The following is a 25,357-nucleotide window of genomic DNA, read 5'->3' as shown; positions in this document are numbered from 1 at the left end:
CACTCTCTACCTCCCATTCACACTCTACCCCCCATTCACACTCTACCCCCATTCACACTCTCTACCCCCATTCACACTTTCTACCCCCCATTCACACTCTCTACCTCCCATTCACACGCTCTACCCCCCATTCACACTCTCTACCACCATTCACGCTCTCTACCCCCATTCACACTCTCTACCCCCATTCACACTCTCTATCCACCATTCACTCTCTACCCCCCATTCACACGCTCTACCACCATTCACACTCTCTACCCACCATTCACACTCTTCCCCCCATTCACTCTCTACCCCCCCTTCAGACTCTCTATGCCCATTCATTCTCTACCCCCATTCACACTCTCTACCCCCATTCACACTCTCTACCCCTATTCACACTCTCTACCCCCATTCACACTCTCTACCCCTGATTCACACTCTCTACCCCCCCCCCCCCCCATTCACACTTTCTAGCACGCATTCACATTCTCTACCCCCATTAACACTCTGCCTGTCTCTCCCTCACACTCTCTCGGTCTCACCCCTCATACATTCTTGTCCACTCTCACAGTGGGTCCCTGAAATTGAGACTCAGCTGGACACGCACACACACACAAACCCTATTATACTCTAATACTCATCTTTATTTCTTAATCTTTTTCATTGCTCAGCAAGTTCTGTATTATCGTACCTCAGATTCTAGAAAATTCATAGAATTCCTACAGTGCAGAAGGAGGCCATTCAGCCACTCCCTCCTCCTATACCCGCAACCCCACCTAATCTGCACATCCTTGGACACTAAGGGACAAGTTAGCATGGCCAATCCACCTAACCTGCACAGCTTTGCATTTTATTTATTGTTTCATGTTGTGTCAAACTTTATCTTTCCATAATTTGCCCATGAGTCCCTTCAGTGTGGACGTTTTGACATGTGCACCCCCTCCGCATGCGAAAAGGTTGGACAAGCCTATTTGAGAACATTAACCCTCAACTGAAGCCGATCTCTCAAGCACTCTAACTCACAACTTATACCTCCCGTCAAAGCCAAGCTCTCTGGCATGATGCCCACTCCAATCAAATTTTGTTCTTCCCAAATAGACACTCGCTCGTCAAAGCCCGCCATTCCTCTACTTTAAACCTCTCTATGAAACTAAGCCTTTTGTGCCCTTTCACAGGTGTAAACGTGTCTGAAAAACACCATGTGCAGGATTCTCTGTCCCGTCAGCCCCATTTTCTGGCGCGACGCCGCTCTGCCGGCAACGGGATCCTCCGTTCTGCCAGACGGCCAATGGGGTTTCCTACTGTGACCATCGCATACCATTCAGAAACCCGTGGGCGCGCTGCCAGCGTAGAGGAGGATCCCGCCGACGGAGAATCCCGCAGCATGTCCATTTCTCTGACTGGTTCCAATATATTCTCCCATCATCGTGACACATAATTATCATTAATCCTTTAAACACACTCAAAGTGATGATTAAAATTCAGACCCTTTAAGAGGGAAGAGAATGACGATCCCAGGATGGTAAAGCACAGCCTGTAACTGACATACATCGAGCTTCTCCTCACCTGGAGGGGGTGACTCTTGTGAATCCGAGGTTTATTCCTGATTTGAATGGTGTCCAGGCAGAAGTAATCTCGTACCTTTGGAAATGGGTACTCCTAGTTTGAACAGCTCCTTGCAGCAGCAGAAAAACTCACACAGACGTTAGTTTTCTCTCAGCTTTTATTGCCCGACCCATTGCTTGTTGTCCGAGTCTCTGGTGCGTAATTAAACAATCTATCCTTACCCAACATGCAGATGAGGCATACACACATTAAATGGATGTTTGTTCATGTCCCGTTCGATTTACTGTACAAGGCCAAGATTTATCAGGCAATTGCAGACAAACATCCAGGTGAGGGTCAAACACCAGCATTCCTCTTCTCCAAGGTTTGTTTTTGCATAGTTTGTAGTGGTGGATTTAAAGCAGCTGCCTTTAGTCTGGGGCTACTTCAGCAGTGGGATCAGTCTCTTCGAAGGGGAAGCTGTGACTGGGTTTATATGTTCAGCACACGGGACCGAGTCTGGAACACGGCCGATGAATTTGATGACGGCGATAACTTTGTCTTCACCACTGGCTCCTTTGCACAAATCAGAAAGGGTTAAAGAAAGTGAGGGAAATAGATTCTTGCAGCAGTTCCACACTATTTTCACACCCTCAGGATATCCCAAAGGCCGATAATATCTCATAGGCCGAAAAAACCACTTTGGAAGCGCAGTGTAGGCGAACACTGATTTGTAATCAGCAACTCCCCTAAAACATCAGTGAGAAAAATGACTAAGTCCCACTGAAACATTTCCTGTTGAGGTCTTTTACACTGACCTGAACAAGCAGATGAGATCTTGGCCTAACTCACCCATGGCTGAAGAGGTGAGGCCCAGGGTACTGAGAATCCTCGACCTCGTCAACATGTCTCCCCACCCGGGAGACACACGTAGAGGGAGGCACACACAGAAGAGGTCACACACACACACACACACACACACACACACACACAGAGGGAGAGACACTGGTAGAGGGAAAGACACTCAAAGAGGGAGAGACACACAAAGGGGGAGACACTCAAAGGGGGGAGAGACACTCAAAGGGGGGAGAGACACTCAAAGGGGGGAGAGACACTCAAAGGGGGGAGTGACACTCAAAGAGGGAGAGACATTCAAAGAGGGAGAGACACAGAGGAGGGAGACCCACATGGAGGAGAGACCCACGTGGAGGGAGAGACCCATGTGGAGATGACACACAGGAGGTGACAGGAGGAGGGATGATGGACAGAGGTAGCGACACATGCAAGAGCTGACATGTGGAGGAGGCAGCACATGGAGCAGGGAACATAGAACATTACAGCGCAGTACAGGGCCTTCGGCCCTCGATGTTGCGCCGACCTGTGAAACCACTCTAAAGCCCATCATAGAACATTCGCACACAGTGGGAGCAATGCACGGATAGTGCAACGCGTGCACACACACAGATGACAAACATGGAAGAGGTGACACGGATAGACCTTTGCAACAGTGTAAAACGGGTGATAGCAAGTCTGTAGCTTTTTCTTTACGTCTTCCCTAGTTTTTATTTCCACAGACCTCCACTTCCATTGCCTTCCAAATGTGAGTCTTTGGAATCAGTGGTAAGTGGGGTGGACAGGAGACTAGAAATCTGCTATAGAAGGCCTGGCCCCCAATGACGGGAAAGAATGGCCAGTGCCAGGTCCCACTGGGCCGGAACATCCTGACCAGGCCAATGGGGCAACAGTTAAACATATTCTCTCATTCTCCATTGTAACCCCACCCATGTACGGAATGACCATTTAAATTAGCAAGAAACAGAGAAGAGAGAGAAAGCCCTGAAATTAATATTAGTCAATCCTTGTGCTCAGGTATTCTCTGTAACTAAATGTTGTGCTGCTAGCTGTCTGCCTGCTGTCACAGCGGGTGGTTGCTCTTGATAAGACCTTAAAATAATGTCTATTGATCGAGAATGCACAATTTTAGCGTTTCAGCCTTTGAAAAGATTAAGTGTCAGCAAATGTACTCCACATCCTGTTGCCAGGGCGGCTCATTAGTTGCATCGAGAAATGCTGAGAGATGCAGAACCTGCTGTCTGAGTTTGTGTATGCAAGTGCTTTTTGCAAAGAGTTAGGCTTTTTTCTCTGACAGGCCTCACTGACAGTTTCTATGGGTGAATGTGGCTGCTGATGGCAATCTAACCCCGGGAATATATGTCCTTTGAAAGATTGAATCTGTTTAAATGTTGGAATTTCACATTAATTGCCCATTAAACTTGCCACAGAAAGTTACATTTGTATGTAACACCATAGGCACCTGGTTCTTACAATGCCAATCAAAATGTCTGGCCCGGACACTGAACCGCGGCTGCTCCCATTATTCAAGCGGTAAATTGCTCATAGGGATTCTAACCATGTCAGATCTTTTTGCATTAGTAACTTCATTGAAGCCTACTTGTGACAATAAGCGCTTATTATTATATTTTCTTTGTCTCTTTTCTCCCTCAATCTTTCTTCCTCTTTATTCCTCTTTTCCAACCTGATTTGACTCTAATTAACCTCCTTCCCTGTCCTTTTCTCGATCCTTAAATCTCATTGGTTAAGGAGATGGACCGTTCCCTGGCACTCTCGGCACGATATTATCGCTCGCCCGACCAGACGTTACCATGCAAAAACATTTCTGATCAGAAGGCTGCAGAGAAAAGTAAATAAAATGGCATTTGGCGCGATGCTCTACTCGAGCAAGATCCAGCCTCTATCGCAACATCGTGTGGCAAGAGTTTTATCACAGGAGACGATGACATTATCTGAAGTTAGTCTCTTTTCATCCACTTCTCTAAACCCCCTGCTGATCGGCATTAGCGCAAGAATGCTGCACTTAACAGTGCGGTGCAGATTAAGTCTATTTGTGTACAGCTGGCAGGAGTGGGTTTGCAGCCTGTCAGTGAATTACTGAAAGTCTGAAAGGTAACATCGCCCACCTCCGTCTCAGCTTACCTGCTATTGAAACCCTCACACACATGTCTGTTACCTCTCGATGGTGGGGGAGTCCAGAACCAGGGGTCATAGTTTGAGGAGTCCTTGGAGGTGAGGAGAAATGTTTTCACCCAGAGAGTGGTGAATCTGTGGAATTCACTACCGCAAAATGTAGGTGAAGGCCAAAATGTTGTGTAATTTCAAGAAGGCATTCGATACAGCTCTTGGGGCTAAAAGGATCAAGGGTTATGGAGGGAAGGCGGGATCAGGGTATTGAACTTGATGATTGGCTAAGATAATGAATGGCGAAGCAGTCTCTAAGGGCCAAATGGCCTCCTCCTGCTTATAATTTCTATGTATGTCTCTATGTTTTCCAATGCTCTACAGACTGGCCGCTCATATTTCAGGGAGGCAGTGGCGTAGTGGTATTGTCTCTCAACTAGTAATCCACTGACCCAGGGCTCTGGGGACCCAGGTTCGATGGCAAATGGTAAGATTTGAATTCAATAAAAATCTGGGATCAAGGGTGCGACTTACTGGCCACACCACTCGAAAAGCAACTCGCCATGACGCGGCACTGCAGATAGAAGCCGGGGGACCCCACTCCCAGGATTTACCCGGCTCGCAATGCCTCGCGAGATCTAACACGATCTTGTGCGACGTTGCAATGTAAATATGCGGTATCACTTTTTATCAAATCTGCATATTAAAGCGAGACAGCTCGACTCACTTTAATGTGTAGATTCCTGAGTTACCCGAGCCGTGGGATCAATCTCCCTCACCTCGGAGATCTCGGGCAAGCGCTGTTCAGTACTGGTCTCCATAAACGGGGACAGATGGAACAGCACTCGTGGGGGTCTCCCAGGGAATTGAAAGCCCCCAGGTGCATGCCCTTTGGGCAGGGTGGTATCCTGGCACTGCTGGTGCTACTTGGGCACTGCCAAGGTGCCCAGGTGGCACTGCCAGGGTGCCACATTGGCACCACTAAGGTGGCATGTTGTGCATGGGTGTGTTCAGGCTGGGGTGCCCTGTGCGCATGGGCTTGGGGTTGCTTCGGCGGCCTCGGAGATCAGGACAGCATTTAAAAATGGCTGCACAAAACGGGGCTATGTGCAGCCTCGGCCATGCGTTCCCCGTTGAGGCTCCCCATCTAACACTAGTCATGTTTTATAGACTTGTGTTTCTTGATGCTGCGAGCGCCGGGACTTTGTTCCCATTTAGTTAAACCACACCCCAAAAGTCTAATGATGACCATGAAACCATTGTCTATTGTTATTAAAAAATCCATCTGCTTCACTGATCTTCCATCCTTACCTGATCTGGCCTACGTGCGAATCCAGATCCTCAGCAATGTGGTTGACCCTTTTTAAAAATAAATTTAGAGTACCCAATTATTTTTTTTCCAATTAAGGGGCAATTTAGTGTGGCCAAATCACCTACCATGCACATCTTTGAGTTGTGGGGGTGAAGCCCACGCAGACACGGGGAGAATGTGCAAACTCGACACGGACAATGACGCAGGGCTGGGATCGAATCTGGGACCTCAACGCCGTGAGGCAGCAGTGCTAACCACTGTGCCACCGTGCTTCCCTCTTGGTTGACTCTTAAACAGCCTCTGAAATGGCCTAACAAGCTACTCAGTCCAAGGAGCAATTTGGGATGGGCAATAAACGCTGGCCCAGCCAGCGACACCCAAATCCCATATAATTTCAATGAAATCCATGGTCAACTGGAACTCATTCAAATGTCTGCTGCTTGTATCTGAACTCATTCCATTTGCCTATCATCTCGCTGACCCACAGTGACTCCCAATCCAGCAAAGCCTGGATTTTCAAATTCCCATTCCTGTTTTCAAACACATCTATGGTCTTCCCTCCCGATCTCCGTAATTTGCTCCATCTTGTAAACGTTGAAATACCTGAGCTCTTCCAAATCTGGTCTCTTGCTCATTCTTAATTTTCACTACTCCATCACTGGTATCCGTGCTTTCGGCTATGCTGGCCTTAAGCTCTGTAATGTCTTTGTTACTCACACAGTCTCTCCACCACGCTTTACGACCCTACATTAAACCTACTTCCTTGACCAAGCTTTTGACTGTGCTCCAATATCTGTCTCGTTGGTATGATCTTAATTTGTTTTTCTGGTTATGCTCTGTGAAGCACCTTAGGATTTTAACAGCACCATACAAGGCCGAACATAATTGTTTGTCTCGTTGCAAGTCCAATTGTTCTGCTCAATTGAACTATGATTTAATCCTGTTCTAACATATAAATAGGGATAAGAATGGCCATTCAACGCATATATAGCTTGCAAGTTGATGGCACTGTACCCTGTGCTGCTGTTAGGTTTTAAACAGGCCTAACATTCACAATACACTGGGTTTCTGGCAGAATATGGGTTCTGAATGATTAAAGACACGAAAAGGCCACCAATCATTGTGCCAAAGTTCAGCATTACCGCCCAGCCAAGTGCGACCCTAATCCGATTCAACCGGTAATGTTGAACATTTGACAATGCAGCACTCCCCCAGTATTGCACTGAAGCATCCTCCTATGCTCAGTGTGGAAGGACTAAATTCAAGGACTTACGGGGTTAATTTCACCTTTTCTGACGGGGTGGCAAATGGGGTGATGGGCCGGTAACTGTACGCCTCACTTGCTTCCGACGGAAAATTAATTTGTGTGAGGCTTAAACGGATTTGCTTAAATTCCATTTTCTACCCTGTGCTAAAAGTTTTGATTAACCTCACTGAGCGAGTTAGAATCCACTCACGAAGGATGATGCAAAGTTGAACTTAAGACAACCAGAAATCTGTTTTTGTTTGCTACTTAAGGATATCAAAGGCCATTTACGTCAGAATGGATTAACATGTACTTACTGAGTTCTCGGTCGTTGTTGTGTCGTCCGTCTCTGCGACTGAAGCTATTTGGTTCTGAGACTTACTGGATGCAACCTGCAGTGGTTCAATACGCCGGAAGGCATCCTCTGTGAAGGCAGCCCTGTAACTGCTCTCAAGAACAATGCTATCAACTGGGGGAGTGTACGCTTGCCTTATCTTCACAGGTTTGACCACTTTAACTCCTGTCCAGGGTTGGAATTCCTGTCTGGAACAAATAGCAGGGGCTTAATACAAGTGTTTGCTGCAAAAGGAGTTTCTGCGAGTCACTGCCAATAAACATTTTACTCCAGTGTCCAATATGTTCCCTCCTTCCAACAAGTATATTGTTACAGCACGTCAATGTACACACTGCCTTTCTTTCAACCAATTCGCCTAATTAACCTTGCATTTCTATGATCGCTCCTGATTATCATGTAGCAAAAACCACTCTTAATACCTGCCCCTGATTGAAGGTGCTTGTTTTCCATTCTCTCAAAAGAAAAATAAGGGGTTCAGACCAAAGACTGTGTTCCCTAGCCACAGGTTCCATCCTGCTCCCTGATCGCGGGCTCAATCAGACTGCTCTTAAACTCTGTTTCCTAATTGACCCTGAGCTGAGTTTCCGATTCCTATCCACTTGATCATCAAGACCGTCTACAACATCTGATCAATATTTTCTGTTTTATTGTTTGGCTGCTAGCCTTGTGTATCCGGTCGACCTGTGTCTGCGTGGGTTTCCTCCGGATGCTCCAGTTTCCTCCCACAAGTCCCGAATGTGGTGGTGTTAAGTGAATTGAACATTCTGAATTCTCCCTCTGTGTACCCGAACAGGCGCCGGAATGGGGTGACTAGAGGATTTTCACAGTAACTTCATTGCAGTGTCAATGGAAGCCTACTTGTGACAATAAAGGTTATTATGTTATATATCTTCACTCAGCGGGAACAGATATTTGTATCTCCAGACTTCCAACGCTTTCCTGACTAGTCTGATGTATTTTGCCCTCTGTAATTCCAACTCAAAATAAAATCCCATCCATCTCCTCATCACCCTTGTGCTCATTTGAGTACCCAGTCCAGAAACACTTCAATTAAGATGTGCAAGTTCGGTGGATTGGCCATGCTAAATTGCCCTTTAGGGTTCAGGGATGTGCAGATTAGGTTACGCGGGCAGGGTGGGCGGGGGAGTTGGCCTGGGCCGAGTGCTCTTTTGGAGGGTCGGTGCAGACTCGATGGACTGAGTGGCCTCCTTCTGCACTGGAGGGATTCTATGAAAATTCTCATCATTGTGTTCAAACCTTTCCACGGCCTTATCCTTTCCTATCTCTGTATCTTCCACTAGCCCTACAACTTTCCAAGAACTTTGTGTTCCTCCAATTATGCCCTCTTGAGCAACCCCATTTTAATCAATCATCCATGGATGCTGTGCTTTCAACCTGTCTAGGCCCTGAGCTTTGGAATTCCCTTCCTAAATCTCTGCCTCTCTCTCTGCCTTTAAGATTCTCCCAAACATTTGGCCATTTGCCCTCTATTTCTCTCTTTACCTCAGCGTCAATTTCTTTCATTGATAACACTTCGGTAAATCACCTTGGGACATTTCCATACATTAAAAAGGCACTACATAACTGCAAGTTGTTCTTGTTGAGTGTAGATCGAGCAGTCGACCAGATACAGAAGCCTAGCAGCCAATCAATAAAACAGGAAGTATTGATCAGATGTTGTTGGGCTTTGAAAGCCTGAAGGGAAAATATGTGACCCTTGAATTTAAAAAAGATTGAAATCTCTCCTAGTGAAAATGAGGAAGGAATCTGCTTTTCTCTCCAATTAATAGGGACACAATTGCAAGAGCTATTGTGTTTCATTCGTGCTGTTTTGAACAATATGATTTCTTGAGCAGATTCAATCCCAGAGAGAATAAAAAGCATGCATCTGTCATTGTAAGAACCAGAGTTCTACAATCTTCTCCTTAGTCAGGCCACAGATCTACAAACACCTTATAAACCAAGACTCCATTGGAAAGCTCAGGAGACGATCCTACCGTATGATAACTCTGAAACGGGCCTCAAAGGTTCAAGGGCTGGATTCTCCGCCGGGGGATGCTCCGTTTTGCCGGCAGCCCGGGGATTTCCTGATGGTGTGAGTCTGCCCCACAATGGGAAATCCCATTGACCTGCAGGCGTAACGGAGCATCTCGCCGGCAGGGTGAAACAGAAATATGGCGCGGCGGGACGGAGAATCCAGCCCCGAGAGTCGGCGGAATTCGAAATACAAACAGTCCTTCACACCAGGCCACAGCGCAGCTCCAGCATGGAAGCTGGGGTCACATTTCTTGACAAGCTCTAAATGTTAATCACGATGATATTTTGATTTGGGTAAGAAGCAAAATGTTAATTTAATTAATTAAAGTTGACTTCATTAAAACATGTTAACACTCAAATCTTTGAAGTACTCATCTTGTAGGTACATCTAAATTACAGTTTCCTGAAACATTCTGTATTGCTCACACTTTTCTCCTCATCCTTTTGTGATGCGACTTCCATTCCTTTCTAAAAAAATATTTTTATTCAGAAAGGTTTTTCCAATATAACACCTTCAAACCATATTCACACAATTACAATATTTCAACCCCCTACCACGCCCCCCCCCCCCACCCCACCCCACCCTCAAACCCAAAATTTAAAAAGAACAAAAATCAATCCCCTAAATTCACCCCCCTGACATCTGACGGTGACCAGCTCCCTAGAGTGGGAAATGAATGGCAGCCACTTCAGGTAGAACCCTTTAGTCGACCCCCTCAAGATATCCTTGACTTTTTCTAAATGTAAGAACTCCATCAGGTGACTTAACCATGCCGCTGCATTGGGTGGGACCAAAGACTTCCATCCAAACAGAACTCTCCTTCAGGCTATTAGCGAGGCGAAGGCAAGAGCATCTGTCTTTACCCCGATCCACAGATCCAGTAAATCTGAAATCCCAAAGATAGCCACCAAACGGCAAGGTTCCAACTCAAGCCCAAGAATTCCTAACATGGTGCTGAAGAAGGAGACCTCATAAGCTTAGAATGAGTTCAGAACATGTACGTATGATGTGCCGTACCCTAAGAACACCGCTCGCACCTATCATCTACTTCCGAGAAGAATCCACTCATCCGAGCCCTGGTCAGATGTACAATTTCCATTCTATATAAAAGATAACCCTGTCAAGTGCAGTTACACACTTCAAAGTGAGCTAGTGTGGGCGGGAGCAGGAACTACCAATATCTGACAGGCATGAAAGAATTGTCATATGACCTGGATTAGCATCCACCCATGAGGTTTCCACTTGTTTCCAGTAGAACATCTGGCCACTAGGAAAATCAAGCGGGTGGAACCTTGCTCATACATCAGTGGTTTTATTGTGCAAGCTATTTTGGAACCTCCTTGATTTTTTGATAGCACCTCTGAAACTTGTAAATTCGAAAGAAAAAGAGTAGCAGGCACTTGGGAACACCGCCTCCTGCACGTTTCCTTCCAAGTCACACCATTCTGACTTGGATGTATATCGCTGTTCCTTCATTATCGCTGGGAACTTGGAACTACCTCAGCCGACACACATGGATTACAGTGGTTCAAGAAGACATCTCACCATCACTTTCTCAAGGGACTGGCAATTAATATTGGCCTCAGCGATGCCCACACCCCATCAATGAATAAAATAACAAGAAAGCATAAATGACCCTAATGTCCTCCTATTGCAGCACGTAACCAGCTCATCAATAATTCTAGGGATTTTGCATTTGTTACTCCATCAGGCAGTCTAGTTCATGTATTGAACCATCTTTGTACAAAGTAGAATTTCCATAATTTAATTCTGTTTGCTTCAAACTTGTGTCCCCCTTCTTAACCCTCATAATTTAAACTGTATTTAGTTATCTAGATTCATCTTCTCTGGAACCTATAAAGAGAGAGAACAAAGAACAATACAGCACAGGAACAGGCCCTTCGGGCCTCCAAGCCTGTACCGGTAAGATACCAACCTTTGCTAAAATCCTCAGCACTTCCTTGTGCCGTATCCCTCTATACCCATCCTTTCCATGTATTTGTCAAGATGTCTTTTGAACGCCGTTAATGTATCTGCTTCCACAACCTCCCCTGGCAACGCGTTCCAGGCACTCTCCACCCTTTGCATAAAAAACCCTGCCTCACACATCTCCTTTAAACGCTGCCCCACGGATCTTAAACCTATGGCCCCTGGTGACTGACCTCTCCACCCTGGGAAAGAGTGCCTGCCCACCCATTCTATCCATGCCCCTCATAATCTTGTAGACCTCTATCAGGTCACCCCTCAACCTCCGTCTTTCTAATAAAAACAGTCCGAGTCTATTCAGCCTCTCCACATAACTAACACCGTCCAGACCAGGCAACATCCTAGTGAACCTCCACTGCACCCTCTCCAATGCCTCCACATCCTTCTGGTAGTGTGGCGACCAGAATTGTGCGCAATATTCCAAGTGAGGCCTTACCAAGATTCGGTACAACTGTAGCATGACTTGCCAGTATTTATACTCAATGCCCCCTCCCATGAAGGCAAGCAGTCTGTATGCTTTCTTGACTACCTTGTCCACTTGTGTTGCCACTTTCAAAGATCTGTGGACCTGCACGCCCAGATCTCTCTGACTTTCTATATTCCTAAGAGTTTTGCCATTTACGGTATATTCCCCCTCCAGGTTAGACCTACCAAAATACAATACCTCACATTTGTCCGGATTAAACTCCATTTGTAATTTCTTTGCCCAAGTCTCCAACCTATCTATGTCCTGCTGTATCCTCTGACAATCCTCAACACTATCTGCCACTCTACCAACCTTGGTGTCATCCGCAAACTTACTAATCAGACCAGCTACATTTTCCTCCAAATCGTTTATGTATACTACAAACAACAGAGGCCCAAGTACAAATCCCTGTGGAACACCACTAGTCGCAAGCTTCCATTCAGAATTTTCCAAAAATTGCACAGAGTGGGGGTCCAGGTGAGAAAATCAGTGTGAAACTCGAGCCACATCACACTCTGTGCGATTTCAAAGTGCTGGCGAGGATCAGGCAGTCAGCTGGGGGTGGGGAATTGGGCCCAAATCTGCAGGCAAAGCAGGGGTTCAGAGATCGTGGCACAGTGAAGGTAAAAGTCCCCCAGACGTCGAGACCTCGGCAGACAAGGGGAACACCCCCAATCCCCCAACACAGAGAGCCAACATTCCCCTCACCACTTAATGGTCGGGTCACTACCACTTCCCCCCCCCTCACGCCATGCAGGCATCAGGGTGACCCGACAACCCCCATCCTTGCCGACATCAGGGCACCTCCCAATTCTAAGTCGCCCCAACCACCTTCAGACACAACGCTCCCCCCCTCCCCCCACCCCCACCCCCCCATTCCTCCACCATCACTGCCTGGCCATGTCCCTCACCACCTGAGGGTGATACTCACCTCCGAGCCCTCTGCATGGTCACCACAATTGGTTTTTGTTTTTGGAAACCAGTAAGGTTTCCTGCTGGTGTTACGTGACAGCGGTTGGGGGGGGCGAACATCTTTTTTTTAAATGGATTTTATTATCAACATGTATCAAAACAGGTTACAACACATAAACACCCCGAGAAACATGCTTCCCTGATATCAACTATCCAGTCTGTACAAATGTTTCTCCCTTTTTCACCCTCCACCCCCCCCGCGACGAACAGCTCCTCAAACACAGTCATAAACATTCCCCACTTTTTCTCAAACTCCTCTGCAGAGTCCCTTAAGTCATACTTTATCTTCTCCAACTGCAGGAAATCGTACAGGTCACCCAACCAATCTGTTACCCCCGGTAGCGATGCCGAACGCCACTCCAGTAAAATTCGTCGCCGTGAATCAGAGAGGCGCAGGCCACGACATCGGCCTTCCTCCTCTCCATGAGCTCCGGTTTCTCTGAAACCCCAAATATCGGCACCAAAGGGTCCGGGTCCACCTCCTCCTCCACTACCCTGGCTAAGACCGCGAACATTCCCAACCAGAATCTTCCCAATTTTTTGCCACCCCAAAACATGTGCGCATGATTCGCTGGCCCCCTCCCCCACAGCTCTCACACATCTGCTACCCCCTGAAAGAACTCACTCATTGTCGCCCGAGGGGGCGAACATCTGATCGCCCTGGAAGCAATGGCGTTAAGCCGTTTTGAATAATTAAATTAATTCCAATCCATGGTAATCAGTTCATGCCCTTTCTGGGTGTAAGCCTGATTACCTTAGCGGCGGGGCCAGGGAAGATCTCAAACTGAGATCTCATTCCGCAAATCCCGTTATGGCCCTTGCGCAAAGGTTAGCGGCCATAACGGGTTTTGCGCCAGCAGCAAACAGGCCCTGAAAATTCCACCCTCATGTTCATATGCATCCAGGACAATGATAGACAAGGCACTGCCATGTTTAAGAATGTACTTATCCAGTAATGCAGACCTGGTGGTATTCTAATCAGGTCCACCGACGTATGGCCGGTGTTCTTCTCTGACCACTGCCTCCTACTGGCCGACTGCCACCTGCAGGAAGACCAGGGTGTAGGCAGGGGGACATGGAAGCTGAATGTAAAACTGCTGACCCCTGAGAACCTCGAGGAACTCAGGAGGGATCACAAGGGTTGGAGAACCGTGAAACACCTCTTTGAGGCCCCACATCTCTGGTGGGAAGCAATCAAGGGGAATATCAAGAGGTTTTTCATCCTCAAGGGCGTTCAAAAGGTGAGAGAGAGACGAGGGGTCATGTCCCGGCTCCAGAAAAGTGTGCAGAATTTGCTCCAGCTGCAGTCGATGGGGGTGGATGTCAAGGAGGATCTCCAAGAGGTGAAGAGCCAGCAAGCCTCGCTCTACACCTCGGAGGCCTCCAAGGTTATCTTCCGTTCCAGAGTCCGCTCCGTGGAGCAGGACGAAAAGTGCTCATGCTTCTTCTTCCAAAAGGTGCACAGAGAGACCTCTATGATCAGCAGCCTGACGGAAGAAGATGGCTCTGTAAATTCATCGCAGTCTGACATCCTGAGGATCAGCCAATCCTTTTATGCCGGACTGTATGACCTGGAGCCAACAGATAGCACTGTTTCCCAGACCTTCCTGTCGACCATCACGGAGGTCATAGGCGACAGCGAGCTGGAAAACCTGGACAAACCACTAACTCTGGATGAGCTGACAAAGGCAGTCAAGTCCTTCGAGACGAGTAAAATTCCCGGAAGCGACGGCTTACCGGTTGAGTTGTATTCGGCTCTGTGGGACTGGATGGGCCCAGACCTGCTGGAAGTATACGAGAGTATGCTTCTGGAAGGCAGCATGTCAGAGTCCACGAGGAAAGGCATCATCACCCTCATCTACAAGCAGAAGGGGGAAAGGGAAGAAATTCAAAATTGGCGACCCATTTCACTGTTGAATGGGGATTACAAAATTCTAGCCAAGGTCATCGCCAATCGGGTCAGGTCTGCTCTGGAGTCGGTGATCCACCCTGACCAGACCTGTGCTGTACCCGGCAGGAAGATCTCTGATAGCCTCGCGCTACTCAGGGATATGATCGCCTACGTGCAGGACAGGAGGGTGGACACCTGCCTCATCAGCCTTGACCAGGAGAAGGCTTTTGACAGAATATCGCACACCTACATGATGGATGTGCTCTCCAAAATGGGGTTTGGGGAGGGAATTCGCAATTGGATCAAACTGCTCTACACAAATATCTACAGCGCAGTCTCAATCAATGGGTGGGAATCAGAAAAGTTCCAGATCAAATCCGGAGTCAGGCAGGGCTGCCCTCCCTCCTCTGCCCTTTTTGTGTGCTGCATAGAACCTTTTGCCGAGTCCATCAGGAAGGATCCGGGTATAAGAGGAGTGACGATCCCAGGCAGTGGAGGCATGCAAGTCAAGGCCTCCCTGTACATGGACGACGTTGCTGTCTTCTGCTCGGATCCTGCGTCTGTACGCAGGCTCTTGACCACCTGCGACCAGTTTGAACTGGCCTCGGGAGCCAAGGTAAACCGTGGCAAGAGCGAGGCCATGTTCTTTGGGAACTGGGCCGACCGGTCCTTTGTCCCCTTCACTGTCAGGTCAGATTACCTGAAGGTGCTGGGGATATGGTTCGGAGCTGCTGGGGCGTGCACCAAAACCTGGGAGGAGCGCATAGCAAAGGTAAGGCAGAAACTGGGCTGGTGGGAGCAACGCTCCCTCTCCATTGCGGGCAAAACCCTGGTCATCAGGTGTGAGGTACTCTCGGTGCTACTGCACGTGGCGAAGGTCTGGCCCATAACCCGACCCTACGCCGCAGCAGTCACCCGGGCCATCTTCAAATTCATCTGGAGATCCAAGATGGACCGTGTCCGAAGGGACACTATGGACAAACCTCTGGAGGAGGGAGAAACGTATCCAACGCCTCCCTCATCCTGTTGGCCACCTTTGTGTCCAGCTGCATCAAGCTGTGCGTGGACCCCCAGTATGCAAACACCAAGTGTCACTACATACTGAGGTTCTACCTGTCCCCGGTGTTACGAAGGATGGGTCTGGCCTCATTGCCGCGGAACGCTCCAAGTAGTTGGACCGTACCGTACCACCTGTCCTTCGTGGAAAAGTTTTTGAAGAAAAACACCTTTGACCACAAGGCAATGAAGCAGTGGTCAGCACGTAATGTCCTCGAGGCCCTCAGGGAAAAGGAGACCGTGGAGGACGTTGGATGGTTCCCTGAGCAGACTGCCAGAGTCATCTGGCAGAACGCCTCATCACCAGAACTTTCAAACAAGCACCAGGACCTAGCTTGGCTGGTGGTGAGAAGGGCCCTCCCTGTCAGATTCTTCATGCACACCCGAAGGCTCTGCGCCAATGCACGCTGCCCTCGGAGTGGCTGTGGGGGAAATGAGACGGTCACCCATCTCCTTGTGGAATGTGCCTTTGCAAAGAAGGTCTGGAGAGAGATGCAGTGGTATTTGTCAAGGTTTATCCCAAACAGATCTGTGACACAGGACTCTGTGCTCTACGGACTGTTTCCAGGGACACACACCGAGACAAATATCAACTGCTGCTGGAAGGTCATCAACTCGGTGAAAGACGCTCTTTGGTCTGCCCGAAACTTGCTGATCTTCCAGTGCAAAGAATTGTCCTCGACCGAGTGTTGCAGACTGGCACATTCCAAGGTCCAGGACTACGTGCTGAGGGACGCACTCAAGCTTGGGGCAGCTGCCGCCAAGGCGCAATGGGGAAAGACCACTGTGTAAGGTCTTACCAGCAAATGTACACCGAGGGGCGGGTAACAGTGTAAACCCACCTCGGTCTGGGCCACCAACACTCCAATGTATAAAACAAACATGACAATGTAAATATTTAAGAAGGAATAGTAATGTAAAGAGTGATATGTGTATAATAATATCAAAATTGAATGGAAGAAAGTCAAGGCAATGTGTAGCTCTGACGGAAATGTACAGTCAAGACAATTAGAAATGCTCTGTAATGCTTATGATAAATTTTATGAATAAAGTATATTTTTTCGAAAAAATAAATAAAAATGATGTGCTGAAACCACATGAGCCTGTGCTGATACCCCAACGGTCCTGTACTGCTTTTGTTTTAAGTTGACTACTCCAACCCTGCGGCTGATTATTTATGAGTATAGGGGGTTTTGCACTCCACATGTGACATGTGATTTCTGACCAGAGCTTGCCAGATAGAATGATTTTCCTCAGTGAGATGGAAGCTCCGAATAAAAGGATGTCTTTTTCAGCTCTGTAGTTACAGAGAATCAACCAAGAATTTTTAAAAAGCCCCAAAGACGGTTTGCGTTGAGATAATGCAGCTCAGTGGAGGTGTGCTCTCTTCCCTTGTGTACGACTGTATCTGGGGGCGAGTAAGACAGTGAGTCAAATAACCCTGCCACAATGACAACACAGAGCTTATCACACAATTTACGCTTACTCTTCAGTGGGCCAAACCGCTCCTTGTACAAACAGGGAAAGTGATGAGAGAAAGGGAGAAAGAGGGATGGAGACAAAGAAGGGGAAAACAATGTGGAAGAAGACAGTGACACAGAGCAAGGGAGTGAAACAGAAAGGGAAGAGGGTAACAGAGAGAGGGAGTGTAAAGGAGAGAAATAAAGATTGTGGTGCAGAAGCAAGAATGAGTGAGTGAAAGAGAGACAAAGAGAGAAATAAATTAGGCCAAGGGACAACAAGAAACAAGAGCTGGTTGCCTAGCCCACTGTGTTTTCCTTCATTATTCACCAAGCCCTAGAATTGTCCTAATTGTGTTTCCCTATCTAATGCATCAGTGTCCTTTAAAAGGTCAGGTATCCAAAGCAATGCACAATATTCCAAATCCTGTTTCAACAACAATGAACACAAAGCTACACCCATCTGTTTTCATAAACAGTCTATTTCCTTTTGCTGTACAGTCAATGGTCAGAAATAGCGTTCGGCGCGGGGGCGGAGAATGGTCATCAAACCGGAAATTCGGACCGGCGCCGCTCCCGCTTGGGAGTCTCTTGCGCGCGAATTATGCGGGTAGGGGGCCATTGACAGAGGCCCCCAACCCGCGATTTTCCGCACGCAACCATTCTAACCACCTATCGGCCAGGAAAGTCCAGAGTGAAACGTCAGTGTTTTTACGCTGGCGTGGGGACATAGCCCCATTATTGGAGAATCCTGCCAAATTCCACTAGAATGTAGATGCATGCCCCTTTAAGACTTGAATGTTTAATGTTTTAGTTAAGACTTTGTTCAACTCATTCAAGGATCAATACTGAATATGCTTAAGATTGTAGTGTTCATCTGTTTTATTTCTGCAGAGTTCCTTCAAATCTGTCTTAATTTTAAGGTGATTTGAGAAAGGTATAGGGGAGATGTCAGAGTTAGGTTCTTTACACAGAGTGGTGGGTGTGCGGAATGCACTGCCAGCAGAGGTGGTGGAGTCAGAGTCATTAGGGACATTTAAGCAATTATTAGACAGGCACATGGACAGCAGTAAATTGAAGGGGTGTAGGTTAGGTTGATCTTAGATTAGATAAATGGTCGGCACAACATTGTGGGCCGAAGGGCCTGTACTGCACTGTACTGTTCTATGTTCTATGACAGGTGCTGCCGGTACATAGGAGGCCTCATGCGGTGCCTTCTTTGCACCCCCTCCTCCTCGGCCTGTTGGGCGGCCAGCTCTTCATCCATACTGGCTGCCTCCTATTCCTCTGGGGCAGGCTCCGCTGCTGCATTGTCCCCCTTGAGAGCTCCAGCTTGTACAGCACAATGCATCCCCCAGGGCTGCGGCGACTAGGAGGAAGGCCACCATTCCTGGTTGGATTCCAATATCCATTGTCTGCAGGGGGTGAAAGGCCGACATGTTAGCATGGTGCGTACCCCCGTGCCTAACCAGGTCCATCGGGCTACACGGTGGCCCCATTTGGCACTGTGGACCCTGCCTCCGCATGTCCCCAGCCCCGTCGGTGCACGGCACTTGGGTGACTCCAGCCATGGCGCCCATCCCTGCTGCTAGGGGTGCAGAGGGCTGGCGCTGCCCAAGCCAGCGGTACGCTCCCCCAATTGGTACCCCCTGAAGGGGGTACTGTGGGCATTGCCCTTGAGCGGGCCGTGTGATACATCGCTGGCAGGTGGGGTGCAGGAGTGGTGGGGTGGAGGCACCCATGCGGCCCGTGCCACTCTGCAGTACCAGGAGCCAAGGTTGGTGGTCAGTGGGGTATGCAGCAAGATAGCTGCTTTGCAGGCCCGTGCCTGGACACCACCCCAGTTCTGATGGTGATGGGGCAGAATAACTCATGATCGAGCTGGGCCAGTACACCTGCCGATGGTGATGGGCCAGAGTAACTCCTGATGGAGATGGGACAGAGTTACTCCTGATGGTGATGGGACAGTGTAACTGATGGTGGTGGGACAGAGTAACTCCTGAAGGTGATGGGACACAGTAACTGATGGTGGTGGGACAGAGTAACTCCTGATCGAGATGGGACAGAGTAACTCCTGATCGAGATGGGACAGAGTAACTGATGGAGATGGGACAGAGTAACTGATGGTGATGGGACAGAGTAACTCCTGATGGTGGTGGGACAGAGTAACTCCTGATCGAGATGGGACAGAGTAACGCCTGATTGAGATGGGTCAGAGTAACTGATGGTGATGGGACAGAGTAACTTCTGATGGAGATGGGTCAGAGTAACACCTGATGGAGTTGGGGCAGAGTTACTGATGGTGAAATGAAAATTGCTTATTGTCACAAGTAGGCTTCAATGAAGTTACTGTGAAAAGCCCCTAGTCACCACATTCCGGCGCCTGTTCGGGGAGGCTGGTACGGGAATTGAACCGTGCTGCTGGCCTGCCTTGGTCTACTTTCAAAGCCAGCGATTTAGCCCTGTGCTAAACAGCCCGGATATGGGACAGAGTAACTCCTGATGATGATGGGACAGAGTAACTCCTGATGATGATGGGACAGAGTTACTCCTGATCGAGATGGGATAGAGTAACACCTGATGGAGATGGGACAGAGTAACTGATGGTGATGGGACAGAGTAACTCCTGATGGAGATGGAACAGAATGACCCCTGATGGTGATGGGACAGAGTAACTCCTGATGGAGATGGGACAGAGTAACCCCTCATGGTGATGGGACAGAGAAACCCCTGATGGTGATGACACAGAGTTACTCCTGATGGAGATGGGACAGAGTAAACCCCTGATGATGAGGGGACAGAGTAACGCCTGATGGAGATGGGACAGAGTAACTGATGGAGATAGGACAGATTAACTGATGGAGATGGGGCAGAGTTACTGATGATGATGGGACAGAGTAACTCCTGATGATGATGGGACAGAGTGACTCCTGATGGTGATGGGACAGAGTGACTCCTGATGGAGATGGGACAGAGTAACTCCTGATGGAGATGGGACAGAGTAACTGATGGTGATGGGACAGAGTAACTGATGGTGATGGGACAGAGTAACTCCTTATGGAGATGGGACAGAGTAACTCCTGATGGAGATGGGATAGAGTAACACCTGATGGAGATGGGGCAGAGTAACTCCTGATGATGATGGGACAGAGTAACCCCTGATGGTGATGGGACAGAGTTACTCCTGATGGGGGTGGGGCAGAGTAACTCCTGATGGAGATGGGACAGAGAACCTCCTGATGGAGATGGGACAGAGAAACTCCTGATGGAGATGGGACAGAGTAACTCCTGATGGTGATGGGACAGAGTAACCCCTGATGGTGATGGGACAGTGTAACCCCTGATGGTGATGGGACAGAGTTACTCCTGATGGTGAGGGGACAGAGTAACTGATGGAGATGGGACAGAGTAACGCCTGATGCTGGTGGGACAGAGTAACGCCTGATGGAGATGGGACAGAGTAACTGATGGAGATGGGACAGAGCAACTGCTGATGGAGATGGGACAGAGTAACTGATGGTGATGGGACAGAGTAACTCCTGATGGAGATGGGACAGAGAAACTCCTGATGGAGATGGGACAGTGTAACGCCTGATGGAGATGGGACAGAGTAACCCCTGATGGTGTTGGGACGGAGTTACTCCTGATGGTGAGGGGACAGAGTAACTGATGGAGATGGGACAGAGTAACGCCTGATGTTGGTGAGACAGAGTAACGCCTGATGGAGATGGGACAGAGTAACTGATGGAGATGGGACAGAGCAGCTGCTGATGGAGATGGGACAGAGTAACTGATGGTGATGGGACAGAGAAACTCCTGATGGAGATGGGACAGAGTAACTGATGGTGATGGGACAGAGTAACTGATGGAGATGGGACTGCGTAACTCCTGATGGTGATGGGACAGAGTAAATCCAGATGATGATGGGACAGAGAAACTCCTGATGGACATGGGACAGAGTAACCCCGGATGGTGATGGGACAGAGTTACTCCTGATGGTGAGGGGACAGAGTAACTGATGGAGATGGGACAGAGTAACGCCTGATGTTGGTGGGACAGAGTAACGCCTGATGGAGATGGGACAGAGTAACCCCTGATGTTGATGGGACAGAGAAACGCCTGATGGAGATGGGACAGAGTAACTGATGGAGATGGGACAGAGCAACTGCTGATGGAGATGGGACAGAGTAACTGATGGAGATGGGACAGAGCAACTGCTGATGGAGATGGGACAGAGTAACTGATGGTGATGGGACAGAGTAACTCCTGATGGAGATGGGACAGAGTAACTCCTGATGGAGATGGGACAGAGAAACTCCTGATGGAGATGGGGCTCTGTAACAATCAGTGGGGAACTTTGATTCAGAGCAGGGCAAGTGTAAAGTGGAGAATGTCAGATATTGTTACCGTTGGCTGGTCAATTACCATGGAGATCCCTACCAGATCATCCTGCCTTACCCCCACCTGCACCTTTGTAAAGATGGATGACAGATAGAACAATCAAAACACAAGGTCTAATTTAACAAAGGAGAAGAGAGCCGAATCCAATTCACAAATATCACACAATCAAATCATTGTTTTCTCATTACTGCATATAAAACAAAACGTATTTGACACTGATTCCCAGATAGGATTAGTTCAACTGCTCGTGGGAGATGTTGAATTGTTTGAGGAGAATAAGCTCTGTTGTCTGCAGGATCGAAACAAATAATCCTGAGGGGGATGGAAACACTGACCTGTAGGAGGTGGTTTTCACTGCTGGTCTGATCTGCTCCTCCCTGATGTGTCTTGGGATGGGTTCCCGGGGGTTCTGCTGCTTCTGTCCTCCCTGCCTGTCTGGCTCGGGGTGGAGAGTGTGAGCACTGGAGCTATTGCTGATGGGGCGCTGCTCCTGCCCTCCCTTCACCCAGGGGTAATTCTCCTTTTTGGGGATTGGCCAGGCTCGGAAGTCGAGTTTGTACTGGGTGTCGCTGGAGAAGGGGACCTCGGAGGGTTGGTACTCCCGCCTGGGTTTACAGCTCGCCTCCCTGCGCACCTTCCAGGACCTAAAGTCGTGCTTGGAGACCGACTCCTGGACAGCGCCCTCTGCTCCCCGGGGCTCGGGCACCAGGGGCGGGTTGCTGCTGAGGGATGTGTCCGGGGGGACCTGCTGGGCCACCGACCTCACCTCCTGGTCTATGACTTCGGAATAATTCTGGACGGTCAGGGGCACCGAGAGATCCGACTTGTCCAGCTGGCTCCAGAAGCGGGAGAGGCAGCACACCCGGCTGATGCAGGGCCAAGCCATGGCCAGGCAATGCAATGAGGCCAACAGCACTCAAACACACACACACTGTGTGCACCGGCCTTCCCCAGGATTCAGCGGTCAGCTTCACCCTGCCAGAGCTTCCTTTGCGGGCTCCTCCATGGCCGTGTCCAAATCCGCAATATTAGCGGCGAGATTAGCGAGCTGGCGCATGTCTCCTATCTGCCTCTCTCTCCCCCTCCCTCCCCTGCACTGTCACTGAGACAGATGCTGCATTGGAAATTCAGCTCACGTGTACCCCCAGCGCCTCCCCCAAAAACAGAGCAGCACCCACACCCTGGCCAGCAGCAAGCCCAGGCACCTGAGGGTCAGTGTTCAGCCACCCAGCTGCAGGCCATTCTCCAGCCCCCAGCCCCTCTTTTGTTTCTCAATGATGTGTGTCTGCAACCTGCTTGTCACAGAGCACCCTCTGCTGAGTACTCTGACTCCAGCTCGTGTCTCAAACACTGAGACACAGAAAGCAAACATACCTGATCGAAAATCATCCAACATATTAGTCATCGAGTTTTTACAGCAGAGAAAGAGGCCCTTCGGCCCATCTATTCTGCGCTAGCCATCAACATTTATCTATTCTAATCCCATTTTCCGGCACTTGCTCCGTAGCCTTGTACGCTATTTAATAAAAATGCATCCCTTAAAGAAAAAACTATGTGTAATCAACAGATATTTCGAAACCAACGGCAGGATAGCACAGTGGTTAGCACTGCTGCCTCACAGCACCAGAGACCCCCGGTTCGATTCCAGCCTTGGGCGACTGTGTGGAGTTTGTACGTTCTCTCCGTGTCTGCGTGGGTTTCTTCCGGGTGCTCCGGTTTCCTCTCAACGTCGAAAGATGCGCAGGTTAGGTGGATTGGCCAGGAATAGGACGGGGGACTGGGCCCAGGTAGAGTGGTCTTTTAAAGGGTTGGTGCAGACTCGAGGGGCTAAACTATAGGGATTCTGTGATTCGGTGAACCACATAAATGTGCACAAAAACACTTTGCATCCATGTAACGACTTTCCAGGCCTCGCGCCACCCCAAAGCACTTCATAGCCAACAAAGTTCTTTTTGAAATGTTAACACTTGTGCACAGCACATCCCATAAACAGAAACCTGATAGCGACCAGAAAATCTTTTTTTCTGTGATGTTGTGGAGGAATTGGACAGGAGGCCAGGGAGAACTGACCTCTCTTCAAGATAGTGCCATTGGCTCTTTCACATCCCCCTAGGCGAGTGGAGGCAGAAACATTCATCTCATTGAAAAAGTACTTGCATATGTGCGAGTCACCCAACCTTGCAGAGCTACATCCAGCAGCTGGAGAGTGGGATTTGAGATTGCCCAGACAGGATAGGCTGAATGGCCTCCTTTGTGTTTTCTGATCCAGTACAGCTACAACACTGGCATCCATCCAGCAACGTGGAAAATTGCCCAGATGTGTCCTGTACACAAGGAACAGGACAAATTCAACCCAGCCAATTATTGACTTGTCAGTCTACGCTCGATCATCAGCAAAGTGATGGAATGAGTCATCAACAGTGCTATCAAGTGGCACTTACTCAGCAATAACCTGCTCACGCACGCTCAGTTTGGGTTTCGTCAGGGTCACTCAGCTCCTGACCTCATTACAGCCTTGGTTCAAACATGGACAAAAGAGCTGAATGCCAGAGATGAGGTGAGAGTGACTGCTCTTGACATCAAGGCAGCATTTGACCGAATAAGGCATCAAGCAGCCTTAGCTAAATTGGAGTTAATGAGAATCAGGTTGGAGTCATACCTGGCACAAAGGAAAATGGTTGTGGTGGTTGGAGGTCAATCATCTCAGCTCCAGGACTTCACTGCAGGAGTTCCTCAGGGTAGTGTCATAGGCCCAACCATCTTCAGCTGATTCATCAATGACCTCCCTTCCATCATAATATCAGAAGTGGTGATGTTCACATATGACTGCACAATGCTCAGCACCATTCGCGACTCCTTAGATAATGACGCTGTCCATGTCCAAATGCAGCAAGACCTGGACAGTATCCAGGGTTGGGATGACAGGTGGCAAGTTACGTTCGTACCACACAAGTGCCAGGTAATGACCATCTCCTACAAGAGAGGATCTAACCACCGCCCCTTGACATTAAATGGCATTACCATCGCTGAATCCCCCACAATCAACATCCTGGGGGTTACCATTGATCAGAAACTGAACTGGGCTAGCCACATTAATACTGTGGCTACCAGAGCAGGACAAAGACTAGGAATCCTACAGTGAGTAACTCACCTTCTGAGCCCCAAAGTTTGTCCACCATCTACAAGGCACAAGTCAGGAGTGTAATGCAATACTCTCCACTTGCCTGGATGAGTACAGCTCCAACAATACTCAAGAAGCTCGTGATTGCTCTCCCTTCCGCAAACATTCAAACCCTCCTCCACTGATGAACAGTGGTAAGATGCACTACAGTAACTCATTAAGATTCCTTAGCCAGCACCTTCGAAACCCACAACCACTATCATCTAGAAGGACAAGAGCAACAGATACCTGGGGACCCCACCACCTGGAGGTTCCCCTCCAAGTCATTCAACCCCCTGACTTGGAAATATATCACCGTTCCTTCACTGTCACTGGGGCGAAATCCTGGATCTCCCTCCCTAACAGCACAGTGGATGTACTTACACCTGAAGGACTGCAGATTCAAGAAGGCAACTCGTCACCACCTCCTGAAGGGCAATTAGGGATGGGCAATAAATGCTGGTCTAACCAGCAACTCCCACAACTCGTAGAATGAATTTTAAAAAATGTT

The 25,357-nt window shown here is 48.7% G+C and overlaps 1 protein-coding gene across 1 annotated transcript; it reads right to left on the bottom strand.

Annotated features, from left to right (window-relative positions):
* Positions 1-1,691: 1,691 nt before the first annotated feature.
* map6d1 (MAP6 domain containing 1) lies at positions 1,692-22,853 on the bottom strand. The gene is made up of 3 exons (XM_072474754.1): positions 22,022-22,853; positions 7,379-7,604; positions 1,692-2,103 (listed from the first exon to the last, which is right to left on the bottom strand). Exons 1-3 carry the CDS (start codon positions 22,570-22,572, stop codon positions 2,020-2,022), a joined length of 861 nt encoding a protein of 286 aa, XP_072330855.1. The 5' UTR covers positions 22,573-22,853; the 3' UTR covers positions 1,692-2,019.
* Positions 22,854-25,357: the final 2,504 nt, after the last annotated feature.

This window comes from Scyliorhinus torazame, chromosome 14 (genome assembly GCF_047496885.1).
Source record: "Scyliorhinus torazame isolate Kashiwa2021f chromosome 14, sScyTor2.1, whole genome shotgun sequence".
Lineage (NCBI taxonomy): Eukaryota > Metazoa > Chordata > Chondrichthyes > Carcharhiniformes > Scyliorhinidae > Scyliorhinus > Scyliorhinus torazame.
Note: the sequence above shows the minus strand (reverse complement) of the source record. Positions and strands in the feature narration are given on the sequence as shown.

Excerpts from the sequence above, each read along its gene's own strand:
- map6d1 (XM_072474754.1), bottom strand. The coding sequence starts at position 22,572 with ATGGCTTGGCCCTGCATCAGCCGGGTGTGCTGCCTCTCCCGCTTCTGG. Across the intron at positions 7,605-22,021 it reads GTGAAAACCACCTCCTACAG|ACAGGAATTCCAACCCTGGA; the intron begins GTCAGTGTTTCC and ends TATTTGTTCCAG. Across the intron at positions 2,104-7,378 it reads CAACAACGACCGAGAACTCA|GAGCCAGTGGTGAAGACAAA; the intron begins GTAAGTACATGT and ends ATTTGTGCAAAG.